This window comes from Sardina pilchardus, chromosome 5 (genome assembly GCF_963854185.1).
Source record: "Sardina pilchardus chromosome 5, fSarPil1.1, whole genome shotgun sequence".
Classification (NCBI taxonomy): domain Eukaryota; kingdom Metazoa; phylum Chordata; class Actinopteri; order Clupeiformes; family Clupeidae; genus Sardina; species Sardina pilchardus.
The window spans coordinates 18344398-18367499 of NC_084998.1; the positions used below are offsets into that span (position 1 = coordinate 18344398).

At 44.0% G+C, this 23102-nt stretch overlaps 1 protein-coding gene across 1 annotated transcript in view; it reads right to left on the reverse strand.

Annotated features, from left to right (window-relative positions):
• Positions 1-22615, reverse strand: part of tenm2b (teneurin transmembrane protein 2b) — a 137716-nt gene extending 115101 nt beyond the window's left edge. The window contains exons 1-4 of the mRNA XM_062535973.1: positions 22579-22615; positions 15487-15846; positions 12333-12339; positions 5569-5846 (exon numbers count right to left, since the gene is read on the reverse strand). Of these exons, the coding sequence (XP_062391957.1) occupies positions 5569-5846; positions 12333-12339; positions 15487-15846; positions 22579-22615 (682 nt within the window). The remainder of the gene's footprint in view (positions 1-5568; positions 5847-12332; positions 12340-15486; positions 15847-22578) is intronic.
• Positions 22616-23102: the final 487 nt, after the last annotated feature.

Here is a 23102-nt window from a genome sequence, read left to right on the forward strand (position 1 = left end):
CAGGAGATAAGTGGGAAAGAGAGAGACGGAGTGGGATTGGGAGATGGCCGCAGGTCTGATTTGAACTTGGACCCGTAAATGGGCGCTGTAGCCTGCTGCTTCACAGCGCCCCCCTCTGCTGAGTTTTCAGGAGAATGCAGTTAGTGTTGAGTGGCCATGTTAAGGTGTCTGAGGTCAGGTGGGCATACCAGGTAATATAAAATTAACAGAAAGTCCACAATCTCAACACCCATTGATGAACCATTAACAACAATATAGGTGTGTGATTGGTTCTGTTGTTCCTAAAGTCAATAATGAGCTATTTTGGCTAATGTGGCATTCAGAGAGATGTTGTTGTCATGGCACCATCATATAAGGATTCCTCCTATAGGCACTCTCATCCATACTGGCTATCAGCCTATTCACTGTGGCGTCATCTGTGAATGTTATGATGTTGTTGTCATGGGACCGAGGCAGCAGGCCTGGTGTGTGTCAGTTCTGAGAACTAGTGAAGACGAGTCTGTTTTGTCTATTCTCACAGTCTGGGGTCTGATTGTCTGAACATTGAATAGCCAGTTGCACATGGAGTTGCTTAAAGGGACACTTCACCGATTAGCATTAAGCTTTGTATCTTTAGAAAACCAGTCATGTTTTTGAATGGTCGTGCATCATTCCCTCAGTTTGCCTTGAGATGGGAGAAATACGGATTTCAATGTTGGACTTCCTGCTTTCAATGATGTAAAAATCATCATTTTACATCATTGAAAGCAGAAAGTCCTATTCATGGGTTTCATTGAAATCCGTATTTCTCCCATCTCAAGGCAAACTGAGGGAATGATGCACGGCCATTCAAAAACATGACTGTTTTTTTAAAGATACAAAGCTTAATGCTAATCGGTGAAATATCCCTTTAAGCCAAGATCTCTGAGTTTAAACACTAACTTGGATGGTAAAATTGTGTCAAAAGCAGAGCTTAAGTCTATCAACAACCTACATTACATTTCTGAACAAACCACGATAATTCTTGGCTGATGATATGTTAAGCCAGCCACACACTGTGTGTGTGTGTGTGTGTGTGTTTTTTTTTTATTTTTCAGTCGCATACGATATGGCAACTCACACCACACAGTTCAATCAGATGTGACTGCTGTGCTCGCACTCTACTGTATGTCAGACTGTTCGCACTGCAAGACAAATGACCAACATTTCTGACATGCAAGAAATCCAGAGCTGAAAAGTTGATTGTGACCTCTTCTAATCGCCTGAGGAAGATCCCACTGGAGGATCGAAACGTTGCCTTTTATGCAGTTAATAAAAGGTGTATTTCTGGAGCTTACCCAGTGTGCGGACCAATCAATTACATTCTCTTCTAATCGTGACAGTACACATTCACAGACTCCTTACTTTGACTCTGATACTGATTCTGTGTCCCATGGCCTGGCCTGTTGTACTTAAAGGTGAACTATGCAAGTTTTTTTGTAGCTTAATTTGCCTTGACTAATCAGCTTCTGAGTCATTGGAATGGTTATTTGACTTATTTCGGGTTGAATGACGGTTGTCTCGCTTCTCCCTAGCGCCTCGTGCGGAAAAACCACACATGCAAGTTTGTGCCACCGGGACTGGGATGATCACAATCTGCAAGCGTAAAACGAGCAAAAACAAAAAGCGAAAGCGAAATCAGTGATGAAATCGCCAAACCTGCATAGTTTCCCTTTAAAGGTACACAGAACTAAAACTCTTTATAATCCATTACAGAGATAACATTGGACAAGCTGTCTATTCCGTCCATTCCGTGTGTGTGCATCAACAGCCTTTAGCATCCATACTCAGCTCTGGCACTGTAAATGGGAATCAAACATAGTGGCTAATATCAAGCCCACACCAGCCAATCAACACCTTGCTTTAGGAACACAGATGAGGGGGTGTAATTTGATAGGCTGCTAAGGTGAGATATCAACAACCTTTTGCTAGATTCACAGACTTTAACAGACACATGCTATCATACTACAAGAGGCTGTACATCTTCATTCATTGTGTAAGCTGTAGGTAATTGATGCCACACAATTTATTTTTAGCCTTTTCAGCTTTCCGTAATTGGGAAGGAGGATGGATGATATTTGTCAGTGTGTTTATTATACTCCCTACTGCCAATATTCCGCATCATGTGGATTGTACATCCATCATCATCAATGTAATGCATGAGAGCGACACCTCAGCCATAAAGTGTTTTTTTTCTTTTCTGAGTCATACTATAAGTAAGGGCTAATCTAGATCACATAAATTACATGTAAAGTAGTGAAGGAGGAGAATTACATACTGTTTCGACAAAGTGGGTGGTGTAATTGCATTTAGTTACACACAGTCAAAGGATGCACGAAGACCTGCACATAAGGTGAAATTGCTTAGGCAAGCAACCATATTCTAATGAGGGACACAGAAGACGTAGGAAATTGACACACCTGGTGAGAGCTTGATGTTATGGTAAGTGTTTATGTGAGTGAGTGTGTGTGTGTGTGTGTGTGTGTGTGTGTGTGTGTGTGTGTGTGTGCTAAGTGAGTTTTGAATTGGATAAGTCATTTCAGCAAGGATTTTCACATTCATTACGGAAACAATAGTATATGGCAATGAACGGGTTCCAAGCCATTTGAAAATGTATGTAGAATCAGAGAAAAGCACATAAACCTGGACTTGCTCAGATACGACCTTAAACATTAAATGTGATCATTGCAATGTGCCCTTTAGGTCAATTTGTTTCATATTGGGCACATAGCTGCCGTTATGAATGAACCTTGAGACTGGTATTGACTGATCCAATTTGATTGCCTATTGGTGGTCATTTTGAAGTGTCAATTGGTACTTCAGGATAAGTGACTGAATGAAGCAAGGTTTAAGTAGGCTATACCATTGTCTTACATATCTGAATTACAAAGATTGGGCCTTTGCACCTGAACATGATGCGTAACTTTGGAGCAACAAATTAAAAATCAATTTTGCCACTTTGTTCAGATGGTCTGTGAGAATCAGATCAATTAATTTTATATATATAATATATTCTATTTTTGTATATAGAATTGAACATGTTGGATTTAGGATCCTCCACAGAATCTGTGGAAAAAGCAATTTTGTTTTTCAAAAATTTCATTAGGAGCCTGAGATGACCCAAAATATAATGGACTTATTGTATTGTGGCAAGATAATTACACTTTTGTGACATCCTTGCATGAGTATGAACTTGCCTACCAAGGTTGGTGTCTGTGTAACGTATAGTTTCTGCTGCCCAACTACTTTACAAATACAAAACGTATCCAGCAGCTTCACTGCTAGGACCCCTAAATATGTGCAACTACCTACTGTATACACTGCTAACCCCTACGCATAAAGGTCTAGGGTGCCTCCATCAGACAAAGACCTTCACAGAACAAGGAGAGGTTAGCCATTCTAAGCCAAATGCACTGTCCATTCTGTGTGTCTTCTGAAAATAAATCCAGTGTTTGTACACAATCCTGGATCTGTAAATAGGAAACAAACACAGGGGTGCATCTTCAGACAAAAAAACGAATACCAGCGAAACAAGAACAGGTGGCGCTAATTCTGGTGCACAGTGGGAAAGGGTGAGGGAGGGTACAAAGTATGTGAAAATATAATGTATGTGAAATAAACAACTATGTGAGCCACAGTAACTTGCAGGGTAAAATGTGTGGTTTAATGTCTGTTAGTAGGTGTCTCCTGAGCACATTGAAGGTCATGACACTGAAAGCTGTGCATGTCTCCAAGTTATGGCAAACTTGAAGGTATAACGTCGGTGTCTTCCACCACTAATGAATCCGCTAAAGGGGACAAAGCGGAGCGAGAGCGACTGCCTGGAACACTGTGCTGTTTTAATGAGCACTCCACTAATCAGACTATTGTCTCGAGCCCTGCCACGGCGTGGCATACATCCACGAGTCTCCATGCACACAGAGGCGCAACTCCCAGCGGGCACCAGCAGGCACCGGAGGAGCAAGAGGGGGCCTGGAGTCGTGCGAGGCAGCTCGACGCAGATGAATGGGAGCCGGCCCCTGGCGCGCTGGCTGACATTTTAAAGTAAACCTAAAGCCCGACAGGCTCTCATAACCCACGCGCAACAATAAAGAGAAATAAAGCACTAATGAGCATAACGGGAAAGCCAAGGTGACATGTTTATTCAAATCATTACATTATGCTAACATCACCTCCAGTCACCTTTCCTACGCAGTGCAGGGGCTACATGAGGCTTATTAAGTGCCACGGCGAAAGCTGGCCGCCCCCTGCTCTCTTGATCAAATCGGACCCTCGCTTCGTCGTCCTTATTAATTAGCTCCCAGTGTGCGAATACATTAACGTCAGGAGACTTGATATATGTGTGCTTAATGCAATCCGCAGAATGTGTTTTTAAAAATGTTGCTGCACAGGGCCTGCCTGGGCTAAGTGGTAAAAGTGGGATGGCAGCAGAACTGGATTTGTGGTTTGCCCAAGACAAAAAAGAAAAGAAAAAAGAAAAGAAAAAAAAATGTTCAGCTAGTTTTAAAGAGGCTGCTGGAAGACTCTATGACATGCATGTACCGTAAGTGATTCCCTGGTGAGACCAAATACTACTGAGCACACAGCTTGAGCACTCTGTGTGTGTGTGTGTGTGTGTGTGTGTGTGTGTGTGTGTGCGTGTGTGTGTGTGTGTCATGTGCAACACCCGTTGCGACGCCACAGAGTTTCTCCAGTTTGCCTGCCACGCAGTAGTCACAAGCAAAAACTAAATGATAGGATAATCTCCCATTAAATAAAAGAAATTACAAACAAGCAACCAGCCAGGGAAGCTATGGCAGTATGATACTCAGGTGTGCAATCTCCCTTTAAATCACTATAAACACAGTGATCTGTCAGAGAAAGCCAGCAGGTACAGTGAACGATGGTGTCATTACGAAAACATAAATCCCTGCACTGCTTTGGCTTCCTGGTGACAGGCATTCTGTAATTACTATTCTTCATGTATACATATTCATGTTAGCAGTTGTCTAAGTACAGATCACTTGCTTAAATGCATCGTAATAGGTACAATTCTCACCATTTTTGTACATCTTTGACCATCCAGAAAGGCAGTATTTAGAGAACACTTTGTTTCTTTAGCTTACTTCCACTTTTTGATTGAGTCAAATGTGAATGTAATGGTCAAGTCATGGACGCTGCATGATGTTTATCAGCAGCCCAGATAGGCCTCATGTCTCCATCACATTTTACATCCAGATACCTCATGTAGCCTAACGGACCCTTAATGATAAAAAATGTGAGGTGAAGTTTTGTTGATGCAAATTTCTTCGGTGGTGTTCTAGAAGTTAGGATCTGGCCCCTTCAAAGGGGAACTCCAGAGGGCTGGTAACTCAGTCTCAGGGGCTACTGTACCATCATTGTGCCCCTGAGCCAGACGCTTAATCCTGAATTGTTCCACAGGGGATTGTTGGCTGTACGTACACTGTGTAAGAACATCAGCTAAATGAGGAATAAAGTGATATAATAATGTACAGACGGTTATTAGAGAAGGTGGGTGTTGGAGTGAGAAAAAAAGAAACAATCTCTTACCGGACTCATCGTCGGACTTGTGCTCGTGTTCGGAGTCGGTGAGGGTGAGGGCCGAGTTGTCCCTGCTGGACAGCCCCGAGCTGCAGCGCGACTTCAGCCCGCGTCCGCCCCACATCCGCACGGCCCGCTCGGGGGTCATGGCCTCCTCGGGGTCCGATTCGTTGTCGAGGTCCGAGGCGGCGCTGAGGGCGTAGCCGTGCTGGACCTGGTCCAGGTCGGAGTGGAACGTGCTGGACTGGGATGGCGGCTCACACAGGCCCAGCTCAGCCAGCGTGAAGCTCCCTACAATCAGCGACATCGACAGAAAAGCAACGGGGGTTTGAATGAGAGTGCATGTTTGTGTGCACTGCACGTACAGTACATATCATACAGTGCATACATAAAGAACATAAATAGTGTGTTGGCGTTTTAAAGTTGTTTTGTTTAGTAATTTAGTCCAATACAGGCAGACTCTATTTCCATTAAGGGAGGCGTTAACCTTATGAGAGTAAGTGGGGGAAAAAAGACATCCATCACATCTTCATGTCCTCTTAATTTGAAATAATCAGGATTGCAAATAGACTTTGAAATTATGTCTGTGTTATTTGCAGTCGTCTGTATTTATATTTAGTGGAGACATATTGTGCGTATCAAATCTCTCTGTGGCTCTTTTTCGTCTTCGCTCGCGGGCTGTGTTCGCCACGCTACGAAATGGCCAAACTTTGGAGCCAGAGGCAGATGGGCCATCCTTGCGAGTTGGACTCAGCTCAAAGCCTCCGAATCTAAGCCCGAGCATTTTCCTTGACACTCTCCCACTGCTGCCCCCCTGGCTCGCGCTCTGTGATTTCAAGCACCATTTGTCATCATATAGCAGTCATAGTAGTGGTGGAGGTGGTGATAATGGCGGCCGAGCTACTATTTCCATGTATGATGGTAAGCAGCATGTTGTGAAGATAATCGAACACGGGCAAAAGCAATTATCTGAATTGAAGTACATCAAAGGGAAATCAATAAAACAACAAACACCCAATTAAGTCTGAGCTGCAGAAAAAAAGCAATCAAGCAGGAGGCGACCACAAGCCATGCATTTCCTGCAATAATTAAAGAGACGTTGTGGTGGGTGCAATCTCCTGCAATCAACCCAGAAGATGGAGCTAAATTAATTAAAGGAAAAAATACTTTGAGACAATTTGTAAATGAAATAGGAAAACACGGTGAAAGGCCAAGGATGCTCTGTACAGGAGACAAGGTCCTATCTTATTCCTGCACAGGCCTATCCCTATGATGTTTAAGAAATAAATAGTCGCTTCCTAATAGCCTGTCCAATCTAATGACACGTCCTGTCTTTGTTCTGTCTGTTGTTTAAACTCACGAGCAATTGCACATTCCCTAATTCACAACAACAAGCCGGTTCAGGTCACTGTTTTAATGGCCCATTCTGATTCAAGTGCCAATTTGCCGAAACTCCTCACAGTGTAGTTTTAACTGGACTAAAGATGAATGTTTTTTGCTCACAAATAACTAGACATCTGGATGAACATTGTGACAGCTGTGTGAATACATACAGTAGATACACATGAAACATCAAAAGGAGAAACACAATGCACAAACAAAATGGACACAGGAGAGAGTCGAGCTTTGTATCAGTAGTCCTCATACCTGCCACACCAACATTTCCTGCTAATATATTGTGTATGTACCGGTGCAGCACATATACAAGTATTACTGGCACCTTCTTTCTATCTTTCTATCTTCTTCAATCTATCTATCTATCTATCTTTTGCTTTTCTTACACGGAAAGACATACTAACTGTTATTACTAAATGAACTTATTATTATGTCATTATTAAACTGTTTACCAGTTTACCGCTTTGGTTAAAAAAGCGTCAGCGAAATGTAATGTAATGTGTCAGTGTAATAATCAACAGGTATTCAGGACGATAATATGAAGCCAGGGTTTCATCAGGTACAAACAGAGGTCAGCAACACAGTATGGGGGGGGGGGGGGGGGGGTGGGAAGGGAGAAAATGTCCGTCTCTCCACGGGTAAGAGGGGGCAGGAGGAGGCAGAGGGAGGGACACCCACACATTTGTCTGTGAGGACACAGGTGCATTCGGGCCGGCTGTGACACGTACCTCTGTACTGCACACCTGAGAGGAAATAGCTGATGCCAACAGGAGCCAACTCCACGTAGGCTGGATGAGTAAGAACAGCACAGGACTCTGAGAATAGAGGAACATTTGCCTTTCCCTCCTCACTTCCCCTCCTTTTCATTCATTCTTTCTTTTTTTGCATTTTCTAACTTTCTATTCATCCCCCCTCCTTTTTTATGTATGATTCATTCTCTTTCTTTCATGGTTCGATTCAGACTGTCAGCTACTATGACATACAACTCAGTGACTAATGGGACCAAGGCATGTTCCAAGTGATGGAGGAAAGATCATTTCACTGCACAAATATTGTATCAGACCCCTTTAATGTGAACCCAAAACCAGGCAATATACAGTACACTAAATCCGATGAGGGCCACACTGCAGACATAACAGGTCCAGCCACATCAGACAACGCAAACTCTGATCCATACAAGAACACGGGGGGGGGGAAATGAACTGTGGGTTTGAAAAAGGAGAGTGTCCATGTGCTTTAAGGAGGCTGCAGCAACCCTTTCCATCTACACTTTAATGGAGAGCAATGGAGATGAGAAACCAATCAATACGCATATTTCCATGAAAGCAGCTGAAAACTAATGACATAGAAAAAGCCTCACAGTAATGTGTTAAACCCCCTTAACAATCTATTGGAGGTGGAAATAGCTTTCTCCCCATGGTAGACTCTTACAGCTTTTAAAACATTTAAGAGAAAATCACATATCCGATGCAACACTAACTCAGCTGCCTCTTAAACTGGACATAAAGGAATGCCGATCACACCCTCTCCCAGCTTATGGCAGTTGTTCAAGAACTCCTCTCACCTAAAGTAAGAGAAAGAAGACAAGACAATGCCATTTGCTGCACAAATAGTTTCTATGGTAACATGGCACACATGCCAGCAGGTACTTCAGTGTTTTTTCATACATTTTCCAAGTAATATCCAGAAAACAAATACTAAGGTGAACAAAAGATTACAAAGTCAAATTATAAGAACAGCAGCTAAAATGACGCATGATGCAAGCCCAAAGCAGCCTGCCCACAATCACAAAACAGCAGTTTCTGAACCAGCAAATATCTAATTTGATTGAGCTACAGCTATATACCGCCTGTATATATTCACTTTGTACACCTTTATTTTATACCAAAAGGTCCTCTTGTTCTGCATCCCTCCCTCATAGCCTCTCTCTTCCTGTAATCACTAGAGTGACATGTAACACACAGAGCGACTAATTGAATTCTGGCCAGGGAGCGAAGGCTGGACACTGGCGAGCACTTGTGATTGGAGACTTCATAAAGGGAGAGGTGCTGCTGTCACACCCCGCCAACATCATCCATGTCTCTGGCACCACTATAAGTCTCACTCTGTAAATTCAGAACTTCCACTCATTCACTTTTTACAAAAGTAAAGTACTCTAACAAAAGTTAGGTACGGTCGAATTATTGATTCATTTTTTATCAGATGCGAGGCATGCCATGAATGGTGGTGTCTTAGAACATTCCCACTCGAGCCTCTAGTTGAAGTAATGCGAAATGTGCTAAAACGCAAAGAACTGCACTTCAAACATCACCTCATAGATGAATATGAATTTGCCAGTGTTACAAAAGTTTTCCTCATTGTAATCCTAACTACGTGCGTCACTGTTCGGAAAGTAGAACATTTATGCCAAGTTTTAGGTCTTTAAAGCAACTTTACTTTAAAGAACTCCAGAGCAATAAATATTCAACCATTTAAGGGACCTTAAAGCTGATAATTTGCCTGAAAGGTGCTCATTTGTGGTAGATATTATAAAATGGCTTTTTAGAGGAGAGCTAACATTCTGAACCGCACTAATTTTACAGGCTTATGCACCCCTGGATCCCAGAATTACCATCCATTAGAGACCAGAGGGGGTGAAAAAAAAAATCAAGATCTACTTGACTGCATTATTGTTTGCCTTAAGAGCCTGACTGGAGCCCATTCCAGACAACCTCCTAGACTATAAGGTCACATGCACTCTCTTTACTTTCCTTTTCATGGCAGGCTGATCTGATTTATGGACACCATGTAAAGTATAAAGGTATTTGCATATAACATGTGTAAAGAGTATGTTGAAAGTGAATGAAAAAAAGCAACATACTAACTTCTTGCTTAAATCAGTATTCTTATCTTCTTCTTTGAACTGAAATGTGAAGGGGGGGCATGTATCCTATCAAAGAAAGGTCTGATTTGATCATTTCACAGAATGTTTGGCAGTAGACACTCTTACTGTAGACATATCAACATGAACAATCTTGCTTGTCAGACAGCCCAGAATATAACACGATTTTTTTTTCACCCACTGAGAAGTGCCATGTGAGGAAAATCAATTCTTACTCCTTCATGGCTGCAGATAGAGAAGGCAACATGGCATGCCCTCAGGAGCCAGTATGGGGATGGACAGAAGGACGGAAGAGAGAGATTTAATGTTCTTTTTCTCCCTCCCTTTGGACCAAGCCCCTACTTTCTTCATTCTGCATCGTGCCAGATAACCGTTTCAAAAGACACGCACACCACGCCTCGTCTCTAAGTGTGGAGGGGAAGAGACTCGACTCGGCCAGGGAGGGCTGGAGAGGAGCTCATGGAGATCACGGCTGTCGATTTATCCTCTCACACAGACAGAGAAGGGCTTTGGTCCACCAGGGCCTGCAGATGGGACCTCCGTGGCCGACAGCTCTCCCTCCATCACTCGCTCACCCTTCTCTCCCAAAGATGAGGAGGACGAGATCAGCTAGTATTAGCAGAGTGGATCTCACACTGGAGGAGTCTGTGCACTCTACTGAGGAGCCCATTCAGACCTTGAGTTTGCCTGGACACCGCATGAGTATATGGGGAAAACCACTCCTAAACCACTCCAAACCAAAACATATCACATACACTTACTGTGATCTTGGCTAAGTAAATACAGTGATTAGCTGAACACTGTATTGTGTAGTCTTGGCAACATTCACAATGACACGTTTCACAAGTTAGTCAGCATAAAAACTCAAATGAAATGACATTTCAAGAAAACTGTCACATACGCTATTTTCAGATTCCAAGACACTTCGTCTTGCTATACTGCATGAGTAACCGAGCTGAATGTCTTTTCTGAAGCCCTGCTTGGCCTACAAAGATTAGAGAATCTGTGTTTTATTCTGCCAGGGGGACATTACAGCCTGCCACCAGATGTTGCGGAGACACAAACTGCTCTTATGGGCCGATTCCGAGGTGCTTTCGGAGCCCAGAACTCTGCGTGCTCTCGTTTCCGTGCGGCCATTACCGCCGCTCCCTGGACTTCCCCGCCTCCCTCACCATATGGCTCATGGCTGGGCAGCCGGAGAGCCTAGACGGACTCCTCAGCAGAGGCCACATAAGCAATGCATCACCTCTGTGGGACTGGCCCCTCTCTCGCGGAAAAGAAAAAACACAGCAGAGTTCATGATACCTACAAGACGGCTGCTGCCTGGAATATGAAAAGGGGTAAAAGGAAGGGCAGAGCACAGAAGACTTGTGGACTATTTATGCTACTCCCTGGCTAAATGCCCCTGCTGTTTAGTGCCGGGATGAAAGCTACACTTTCACGCCGCTCCCTCCCGACCCGCTCGCAGCTTCACCAACAAATGTGCCTCCCAGGACGTCTGTTGAAAGACACACTTCCTGCAATCTCACGTTGACTGGAGAGTGTGAGAGGAGCGGCTTTGCAACCGGAGCTGTCTGGCCTAAATGATTCAGAGCTTCAGAGATGCAGTGAACAGCGTAAGCATGTAAGCATTAATGGGCATGTGTGTATGTGTCTGAATGTACAGTATGTACAGTGTATGTGTCAGTGAGTGTATGCTGATGGGTTGGGTGAGTTGTTTGTATGTATGTATATGTGTGTGTGTGCGACTGTGTGTGTGTGTGTAGGGGTGAATGTGGCAAAGAGTGCTGTGCTATGATTTTCCACACCATTTAAGAGAGCTCTAAGGAGTAGAATGGAGGACAAGGTCATCAACTGCTTTGGAGGCATGGAACATTCCAGCAACAATGGGCTACCGATGAGTGGCATGTTAATTCTTGGTGACAGAGGACCCACATCTTCCTCTGCGCTTTGATCTTGGCCAGTCTCCACGGAATGCGCAGAAACCCTCCGAATGAATAGATGAAATAAATAGATGTGTGCCTCTGCAGTTAATTTCACATAAAAACTTTCAGGGCTCAAAGCGTCAAGCTCAAATTGGATTTGGCTTTATCCCTCCAGAGGTATTGTGCCATGGAGCCAGCACAGAGGACTTTCACCAATCAGCAGCAAAGCCCCAGCAAATTACACTGAAATACAGCAAAGATGTCAATTATGTGGCCATTCTGTCAATAACGCTAAAAGGACTTCAACGAACTTAGGGCTTAAAACAGGGATAAAACATTTTTGACTTGTCACTCTTCTGTCCAGGTTGTCTGAGCTATTGAGCTACCTGTCCCCATATACAGTAGTGGCCATTTTGATCTTTCATCATTATCCCCGTCATATTATTTTCATGCATTTACTTCAACTAGCGGCCCGCGGGCCGGATGCGGACTATCTTGACACAAATAGGCTACTCAGACCCACTAGCCGCTGTAGGCTTTGAGAAACACAAATAGCCTCAAACTTCTTTAACTTGAGGCCTGGTTATGGCAGACTTTGGGGTCATAGGGCCCACCTATACGTACCTCCACCCCACTATTATCACAATTAATAGTCAATAGTTAAAGTGCTAGTTTGTGAAAACTATGCTCATGTGCACATGTCCTATGCACATCAGAGGCCTGCTTTACTAATGTAAGATATATTTACAATAGTTCATTGTATGAAGTATGAAGTACAGTACACTCTCTACTTCCCGTAGTCTAGACGTGACCACGTGTCGAAACATGAGGCACAGGCCCTTGTGGATATGAAGAGGCATCTAAACGCCAGCACATACGTCAGGGATGTAAAAGCCAATTAGGGCAAAGTCCCAACGTCATGAAGGCAGGGTCTACAGTAGGTACTTGGAGAGATACTGACGTCATGAAGGCAGGGTCTAGGTACCTGGAGAGATACTGCGCTGCTGCGCAGCAGTCGCCTTGCTCCCGCGATAAGCTAAGGCCATGTGATAGCGACTGCAGAGTTGTAAACACACCCATCTAGACCATCGTGGACAGATTTTTAACCACGTGCATCTTGTGCTGCGCAGTTCTGCGCAGCGCTGCTCAATGCTGCGCCATCACAAACTCGCTTAATGATATATAGACCTCTGAAGTTCGTCTACAAAAAAAGCTACCATCTTTGCCCAAATAAGGAGATCCGGTATCTTGAGATTTTTTCTATAGGAAAATAACATGTTAAACTCTCATGGGGATGAGGAAATTGGAAACGCAGATGCTCTACACAGTTTTGTCCTCTGCCTTCGAGTGGATACTGTGATATTTGGTGCGTGAAGAAGGCACACTTTGATCTTCGCTAACCCAGAGCTAACTTACAGTAGGCTACAATGCAACTTGCCATACTGTAGATAGTTAGCTTCAATTAACACCCGGATCTCCTTATATGGGCAAAGATGGCAGCTTTGGCTCCTTTTTGTAGGTGAACTTCAGAGGTCTATTTGTACCATACAGGGTGTTAATAGAACACATTGCTGTGTGCACGATACGAATAGCCTTCACTTCTAATTGCACCAGGGTACAAAAATGCATACGGCACACTGCTAATTGTAAGGGTGCAAATACGTAGCCATACCCATATCTTTAACTTTAACCTATTAAATGTAGCTGGATACTTATGAATGCAAGTATCTATGCCATAATAGAGTCATTTTAACAAAGCCATACTTTGGGTGGCCCGAGAAAACAGTTATTTTCTGTACATTCTTTGGAATCATCTGGACATTCCAGAACACTAGGCATGTAAGCTGGGCTCCAGGGGGAATCAGGAACCATTGTTTTAGCATTCAGTGGTCAGGCTCACTAGATGTAATGTGAGAGGCTTCTGAGGAAACCTGTGCAGTAACCTGTCTGTATGATGCACGTACTGTATGTAAGATCAATGACTGCAGCTCTTAGTTTTCTCCAGGCAATCCTGGCTGAATATCAGGGGTTAATTATCCGCTGGATTCTTTGTGAGCTACTGACTGTATTCACTTTGAATTCATTTGGTTTGCTTTGTACCTGACCTCATACTGTAGTTAAAAAAATATGCACATAAAACAAAATCAGTTACATATTACAGAACACAGAATTAGTCTCTCTGGGAATAACAGTTGCTTACACTACCTGCTCATCAAAAATACTTTCATTTGTGTTTGTATTTGGATATTTTTTCTAAAATTACATGTCTTTTTACACTCACTGAGTTTTTGTATTCATCGCTGTTACATCCCTGGACCCACTGTCAACATTAATTATGTACACAATTCTTGTCTCCCATTTTAAATGCACATACAAAATTTAATTTTCATGCACCATTGTGCATATGAATGCAGTTTTCCTTTTAAATCTCTTCCAATAAATTGTATTGAATGAGAATGATGAGCAACAATAACAGCAAAATCAATATGCACAATGCATATTTCATGATTTTGGAGCAGGATCCATTCCAGCCTTCCTACCGCCTGTGATCCCACTTCTAATCACAAAACTCACACAGCCGCTTGTTCTTTTCCCATCACTTTCATATCACAAGTTCAACCACCTGTGAAATTAATGACAGAATTGTTGTGGTTATCGCGACTCACTTAATTCCCATATGCCTACATATAGCTTGCATGTGCATGCAGGTGTTCAAAAACAGGGTGGAAAAGTTAAAAGCTAAGGAAGTGAGAAAGCAAAACGAGGGGGTGAAAATGAAGAAAGGTGAGACGTGTCGTAAATGCAAGAAAGGAAGATAGAGAAGGACAGAGGAAGAGTGAGAAAGAGAGAGAGAGAAATAAATGGAAAAGAGGAAGAAAAAAGTGGATAATTAAGCAGTATGGCACTACCAACACCACAATCATGAGTACAATATTGCTTTTATACAACAATTCCACTTACAACTAATGAAGTTTAAAGACATCAAATTGTGTTTTCTATTGTTCATATTGATTTTTGTTCATTCATCCTGTGTCCCTTGAAAAAGTTCCAATCTAGTCTTGGCGTCAACTGTTGCCAAGCAACAGAAAATGTTACTCTGGAGCCTAGTTGTGAGCAAAAGGCTCCACGAGCACAATAAATGCTCGCTTGTCCTCATGTTACATGTTAATCTGAACATACTGTTCAGCAAATTCAATTTCTCATTCAATAACTGTCAAATGTGACATCATGAAATTGCTGATCTCTCAAAAGTTTGAATAAATAGATGCTTGCCTCAGACAATTACATGCAAAATGCAGAGTGATTACCAGCTGTATAGTTTGGCCCTCTCGTCCAATCAGACATGAATAAATAGTTTGAATGGACCTAACTGTTGCATGAGACACTGGACTCTACATAATACGGTAGTGGAAAAGCATGCTGAAAGGATGTATGCTGAATCAAAATGATCTAGCAATGTTAAAAAACGATCAACATATCGAGCGACTCTTGTTAAAAATGAATAATGAATCATTTACTAGAATAACAGGAGCTACATCATTTAGTGTGCGAATCTATCCATTTTTCAACATGGCTAGATATGTTTGATATTTTGGAGGTTAAAATATTGGTCCCACTTTGAGAGACCAGCTGTGAAAAGCAACAGAGAGGAACAGGCACAGAAAAACAGACTTAGGGAGAGAGAGAGGGCAAAAGATATAGAGGAGGCAGGAGTACTGTGCTCACCTTGCCTGACGTACTCCTCCCTCTCGTGGTGCACGAGCTCGGCGACGCAGCCCCCGTAGCGCACGCGGCTCTCGTGCTCGTAGGCCTTGAGCGTGCCGCCGGCGCTGGCGCTGTAGGCCTTCTGCGCCACCGCCACGCAGCACTCGTCCGCCGCGTCCAGGGCCGACGTGGCCGTGCCCATGCCCGTGCCCGTGCCCGTGGCGTAGCGGAGGTCCCTGCGGAAGCTGCCGGTGCCGCGGCCGAGCGAGCGCTGCAGCTGCTGCCGCCTGTCCCTCATGTCCATCACGGCGGCCGGGCCAGGCCTCACACGCGCGACGTCCTCTCCTGCCCCCAGGCACCGCCACAACTCACAGCCTCCACCTGCGGGAGCACAACAACAGCCAGGGGAGCGTCAGTGCATTTCAGCTCTCTTCTACACATTGTCATGGGGCTTATCTGAACTTGGTTCATAATGACACAAAACGTGCGGAAGACATTTCAGAGTTAGTGAAGCAAGTGGTAAACATACAACACAGGCATCCACTTTATTTTACATGTTGCTAGGGCGATAGATCAATCAAAAGTGTGTGTGTGTGTGTGAGAGAAAGAGAGAAGTAGAGAGTGAGAAGGAGGAGGAGAGAAGGAGAGTTTGAGATTGAACTCTCTTACCATGTGGCTGTAATACTAAAACACTTTCAAAAGACTCACTTTGTTTGTGAACACCATCATAGATTTGGATCGATATCGAAGCATATCAAGGCAAAAGTTCTCCAGCTCTACAGAAAAAAAACATCCTCTATCTTGAAGAAGTCATTGGAGACAAAAAATAAGAGGGTTTCCAAAGGCTTACTGTTACTGAAAAAAAAAAGAACTACAACTCCCATGGCTCCCTTGCCTACAATGGGGCCAAGGGATTTGAGACGCAGAGACAAAGAAAGGAGATGGACAGAAAGACAGACAAAGAGACAGAGATGAAGATAGATGAAAAAGGAAAGAAAAAATAAAGAGTGAGAGGGTGAGAGAAGAGAGTCCCTTGAAGCAGGCTTTGAGGGAGGTAGCCAGGCCCTCTTTCTGACACCCTCCTACTCTACATCTGTTTGGGAAGCGGCTCTCAGTTTAGCAGGCCAACTCTGAAGCAATGAGTCACAAATAAACATTCATAACACCCCTCAGGACATCACGCATGTAACACACAAATATACCGCCTCAGTCTATGGTCCACATAGACTCATTCCATATTATATAATTGCTTAATGGAGGAACCAGAGGCAAGATTACTTTATCCAAGGAAAAAAAGGAGTGACCGATCCAAAATAAATAGACCAGCTGGGTAGAGAAGCGCTCTGGGACAGGCAAGCATGAGTGGATGGGTGAGCTTACTGTCTTCATTTTGATCCACAATTGGCCTCATTACCCGTTTTCCACAGGACAAAGATGGCATGGGTGGGAGCCTCATGTTTAGCCAGACCGACAAACCTGTAGTCCAGTTAAGGTGCTTACAGTAGGTCAAAAAATAAACCAATACCCACTGTAAGACTCATGGATAGTACTGTAGGTATTAGTCAGAAGAAGTACACAGTTGTAGTTGGTGTAGTAATAATTCAGTGTCATGATCAACATTTGTTTCTATTTGATAGACTATACACTTATAGTATATACTGCCTGCCACTTAGCAATATAATTTTTCAAGCTGGTAAATCCTTTCATACATTTCTTGTACAAATGGCTACTGAAATGAACAGGTCCCAATACATCTGGAGATCAAGAGAAACAGGACTTGATGAGGAATCCATTGGGAGGGGGTGTTGGCATGGATCCTAGCTCTTTTTATCATTTTATGAGACATCTTTGTCAACACAACATATTTTAGCTACTAGCCTTACAACTTCAGAGGAACATAACATATCATAATATAAGTATGAGACTGATATTGATATTGACTTCAATATTCCATCTTAAAAGAGGTTAATTTAGTGTTTTGTCACTTTCGGTTTCCCATTTCATACACTATGCAAACAGACAGGGCTCTATATTCCTTTGTTCCGTAGTCCTTCTGGTTGCCCTGACGTCTCATGCTGTGTGTTTTCTCCACTGTTGCTACCTGTAATTGTGTACAGGTGTCCCTGATTGTGCGCTGGCGGAGGGGGTTGGGTGTTGGACCTGTAGTTAAAAGCCGCCCATCTCATCATGGCCGTAGCTCATTCCCTCGCTATCCTTCGCACACTACACCGCTGTGCTTCTGTTGCAGGCCCTCAGCGTTTCATACCGGTGACTACTACATGTAGCTCAATAGAGCTGTCTCTCAGACAAGAGACAGCTCTATGGTCGTACATCTTTTTCGGCCCCTGAACGGAGTGGCAAAGGACAAGCTCTGCTGGACTAAAATCTAAAGTCTCCTGGAACCACCTCTCGTATGGCATAGACTGCCAGGACCCCTCGTCCCAGTCACGCTCAAATTCAAGACAGTATGTGATTTTAAGGGTTTGGTGAAACCTTTCATGCACACCCTGAGACTGAGGATGGTAACAGCCAGTATGTGTAACTATACTGGATGAAAAAAACTTCAGGATATGCTGCGGACAAATAATCGACACCTGAAGACACTGGAGACACCACCAGGCATGGGGGAAAAAAATTGCCACCGCCATTTCCACAGGTCATTTCCGAGCAGCATCACGACACCTTCCACTGGAAGATAGGGGTGGATCCTATTACATCATCAGTGCTGGACAAAAGGGATAAATTGTGTAAATGTACGTATACAAAGCCCATTTCGAATCCTCTAACCAAAAAACTTGATTAGCTCCAGTGCTCCAATATTTTAATGTGGCCATGCTCACTGGGTGCTCCAGGTAAAGCGACAGTTCCATCAGTAATAAGAGGCACAAACGACAAACAACTATTAGCTTGGTCTGCACCGTTTAGGGGATTTAAAAACATCTCTGGGTAAATTGGAGATGCACAGGCCGGTCTCAGTCTTTATTGAACGAGTGGGAGAAGTTTTATTTCTTCACTTTGACTTTTAACAGTCGGCCAATACATGGCCCCGTCTCTTGCAGTAGACACAGGTCGGAAGAGTGGGTCTAGACAGGGGCACACATTTGTCAAAGCTTTTTTATGCATGAATGGCTGCTGAAAAAACACCAAAGTGAAATCCTCAACATGTCTGCAGATTAAGAGGAGAGTGACGTTATGGAGAAATCCCCAGAGAGGGAGAGGGAGAGGGAGAGATAAAGAGTGGCTCCGGCCAAACTGCGGCAGGGTGCAAGGACGGAGGCCACGTTACGGATTTCGGTTACATTTCAAGACAAAAGGGCTCAACAAGCAGACAGGGGCCTCCTCCGTCACCGAGAGAAAACAAAAAAATAAAAAATCAGACTCTTTTGGACTCGCCACAGCGGTGGCAATCCTCGCGCTCCATTAAAACTAATCCCCCAAATCCACACTGGGCAGAGCGCTCGCCGCCTTAATCTGCCTGAAAACAAAAGGATTTGGGGTGCCACCGACTGACTTTGCCACCACGGTGCTGGCGGGCTGTAAGGATGGCATAGTTGGCACAGTGCGGACACCTGTAGACCCTGATGAGCCTATTAGAGAGTGTTTAGCACAGGGCAACGCCGTTCTGTAGCGCAGCCAAAAGGAGCCAGTGCTACGCAGTGGAACAGGGAGTCATTCAAAGCTAAAATATACAAGACCAGCTTTGCATGACTGGAAATGTTCCAGCACGGACACCGCCATCAAAGGGCTGAAGTGCCGCACATGAGAGAACGACATACGATTTATCACGTGTGCTGAAACCCGACTGCATGTGCCAGGAGACACATTTTACATCCCTGTCCCCAAGCATGAAATTAAAGAGATAAAAACCAAGGTGCAGAATAAGGCCTCGTTTTTCAGCAAAAGCAGAGGGAGATGCAAAATCATACTTAGGGCCCTCATTTGAGCGACTGCCAAGGTGTCTTACATCTAAAGCCTCACACAGTTTTTGAATTCTTTTATACATTTATTTGCCTAGCAATGATAGATTGGACCATATGTTAGTTTGACACATTAGACTTAAGACTTTGAATGCCCTTCACTCAAATGAAGGCTCATAATAATAGATCTTATAATGGTTCTTATAAATGTAGTTTATGCCTTCTACTTCTTAGAATTGGAATTAAAGTTAAGCAGATCTGCATTCTGCCGTGCGCGCCTAAGTCGGCTATTTCTATCTGTATGTCTCTGTGTTCTTAGAGATAACGAGAAAGGGCTGTTTCGGGAACTGTGTGCGTTTGAGTTTAACATTCTCTTTGAGAGAGCAACAGAACTCATCAATTTCACCCTCCTCAAAAGGAATGAAACAATAAGTCGAACGAACACATGGAAGATGATGGAAATTAATGTAGAGAAATGTAGCGACCTTAAAAGAGTGGAGCGGCATGAATCACTAGTTCATGGTTAGGTGAGGTAAGGCTTCCTTCTATAACTTTGATTTGTTCGTCGGGGCTCGAAACCCGTAGAGAAACAGTGCTGCCCAACTGAGGAGCCAGAATTACAAAGATGCCTTTCAACCTATTGCTCGCCTGGGCACTGTGGCGATGGAAACACACAGGCTATTCTTTCAATTATCAAACACAAATGGCAAAATGTCAGCACGAACTCTGATGAATAGTGGCGGCCTAACAGTGATGAGGGGTATTCATTGCCTCATGGACCCTCAATGCTGCTACATCACAAGGACTAAAGGAGCACAAAGCCAGCTAGATGTAAAGGCAGACATGGCCAACTGCTTCACTGAATGGCACACTATTCAATTGGACTGTACTGTATACATTTCTTTAGTGGAGAGCCGAGCTTCTCTGTAGAATAGGGCTCGGGCACACGCCTTGCATTCTAGGAATATAGCCGCCATGTTGGTAGCGCACCGAACGTAATCTCCATCCATTCAGATGCAGAAGACAAGAAGCAGAAATATAGTATTAGCGATTCTTTTCCTCTTGCGATCGTGATTTGCGCTGTTACACCCTACTACACAGCAACATACGACCAAGGAGGCAGAAAGTAAGCAACAGGAACACACTAATAGGTGGGGGTAAATCCATAGTAATCCATAGTAAACTAAGGAGCGAGGCTGCCAATATGGCTGTGCCCGCAAAGTTTTCACATCATGATCCCGAGCCCTATTCAGCTGACAATCCTAAGCACAGGTGCAATGTGCAATGAAAACCACTGAGTTTGTGCAGCTTCGTAAATGAGTTTAAAATGTGGTGCATGCTCACCAACAAATCTAAAATGTCTGAACACGTGTTGAAACAAGCCACAGAGCCAGCGCCTTTTTCTATCTAACCTTGATTCTTGTACTAGAATTATGGCCCAGAGACAGCATGTGATCACTGTGGGTGGGTTGAATGATGTGTGACCACCTGTTTCCCAATCACACCTTGACAATAACCCCCACCCGCCCGCACTAACATCCTGCTACATGCAGAATGTCTGGTATGTGCACTGAAGCCCACCAGACTTCTTCAAAAATACAAGCTGCCAGGCAGCACAGCGGGAGATGAAGAACCCTGTGCCATGTGTGGCCCACATGAATATAAACAAAAAAATGGGTCTTTTTAAGGTGCAGTCTGCGATTCAAATCCAATATTATTTTTTGCCAAGTTCAGTGAATTGCTCCTCACGATCTACTGGCTGTCCGTTTCCATCATTGTGAACGCCAGGGGGTCAGTTTTTTCTTCTTCTTTGTTTAAGTATATTTTTTGGGACGTTTTATGCCTTTATTGATAGTGACAGGAAGTGAATGGGAGAGAGAGCGGGGGTGGGATCCGGAAAGGACCACAGAGTGGGAATCGAACTCAGGTCGCCGGCATACAGTGCAGGTGCCCCAGCGCCACAGCTGGGGCCAGGGAGGTCAGGAGTCTCAGGACTTTAAGGGTTAGCTTTCCAGTCAGCATCCCATCGTTAAAAATCACATATTCACTTCCGCCCACATTTTCACAATCAAGCCAATTAAGGGCCACATTACTTGTCAACTCAAAAGTATGTTGCCTGTGTGGATTGGTGGATGAACAGGCAATTTCTTGCTAGGAGGATCAGCCAATCCTCATGGACAACATAATAATGTGGCACCAAACAGAATGTGGAACTGACCAACCACCGTCATTTCGTATGCAGTGGATTAGTATGGCATGTTCCGGTTCCTAAGAAAAAATCCCTATGAGAGAATGAATGGAGATTCAGAAAATCATGAAAATAATGCCCCCGATAGTTAATTAATTGCTTGAGAGACCCTGCATTCATTTCCTTTCAATAAAACAAATGTGTGTCATCCCCATTTGAACTTCTGAGCTCTAAAATATGACTGTTGCTATGCTTCCACTCCCCAGCTAAAAACACCAGACTTTAGAAGTTTTAGAGCAGAGCTTGTTTGTGAAAATGTGGGCAGAAGTGTGCACATATTGGACATCACTTTTGAAGATGACAGCCCACTGAGTATATTTTGGGCTGAATTAGCTAGTCTAACATCAGCAATTAAAATGAATGGAGGTGGTACTTGCTCACTCGTTCCAGTTCTATATAATATCTCCAGGAAACAAACATTGTGGCTTGGACCAAGCCATGAACAAATTCAGCCTATCACCACATTGCCTTATTGCTTCTTTCACAGAGGGGAGGGTGGCAATTTGATTGGCTATTGAGCTCAATCATCGATAAACTTTTGCCAGAATCGTATACAATCCCTTTAACACCACAAAGCTTCAGATATTAAGTAAGTATCACCAAATATAAAAATAGGTCAGGCTAATCAGACTAATAACACACAGAACGCTGCATTTTAACAATATTTTTATGAAAAGAAATATTATATTAAACAGGAATATAATATTAGTACGCTCAGTGAAACAAACAAATGGCACAATCAATAGTTATTTCCTTCAGTGGGGTGGGGTGGGGGAGGAGGCCCTGTGTGGACAGAGAGCCGCGCTCATTGTGAATCTGTGTCGGTTTGTTCCCACTCAGCCCGGCCTGAGAGTCTGTTGAGAGGAGAACCTGTAATGAAGACAACGCAAGTGGAGGGAAGTGAGGACGATCGCACCCTCTCCCTCTCGCTCGCCTGCACACGCTCACGCTCCCCGCTGAAGGGCCGCTCCACAGTCCACTTCATCTTACACCACACACACACACACACACACACACACACACACCCCGCAACGCATCCCCCCCACCCTCCACCCCTCTGAGGTTGGATAATGGGTCCCCTCTCCAAACACATTATATTCCATATGAGGCGGCCCCTTCCAGTGAGGCTGGAGTGGGTTCCACTCTCCACCGCCAAGTGCCATAAAATTAGATATTCAGCCACTACACTGTGGACTGGACCGGGCGAAAGGATTGTCACTCTGCCGCGCGCGCAATCTCCTCTTTTTGTCCGGCTTACAAATGTGCACATTACGCTCCCGCTCGCTCTCTCTCGCTCGCTCTCCCCCCGACCCGACATTAGGATGAAATTCAGAAATTAGGATGAAAGGAGGACCTCTTCTCTCGGCCGTCTCTGTGTCCCAGCCAGCACAGTCGCCGACAACATGAATCATTTGACAGTTACAAAACCATCGCAGGGAGCATAGCAAGAGAGAGGGGAAAAGATAGAAGGA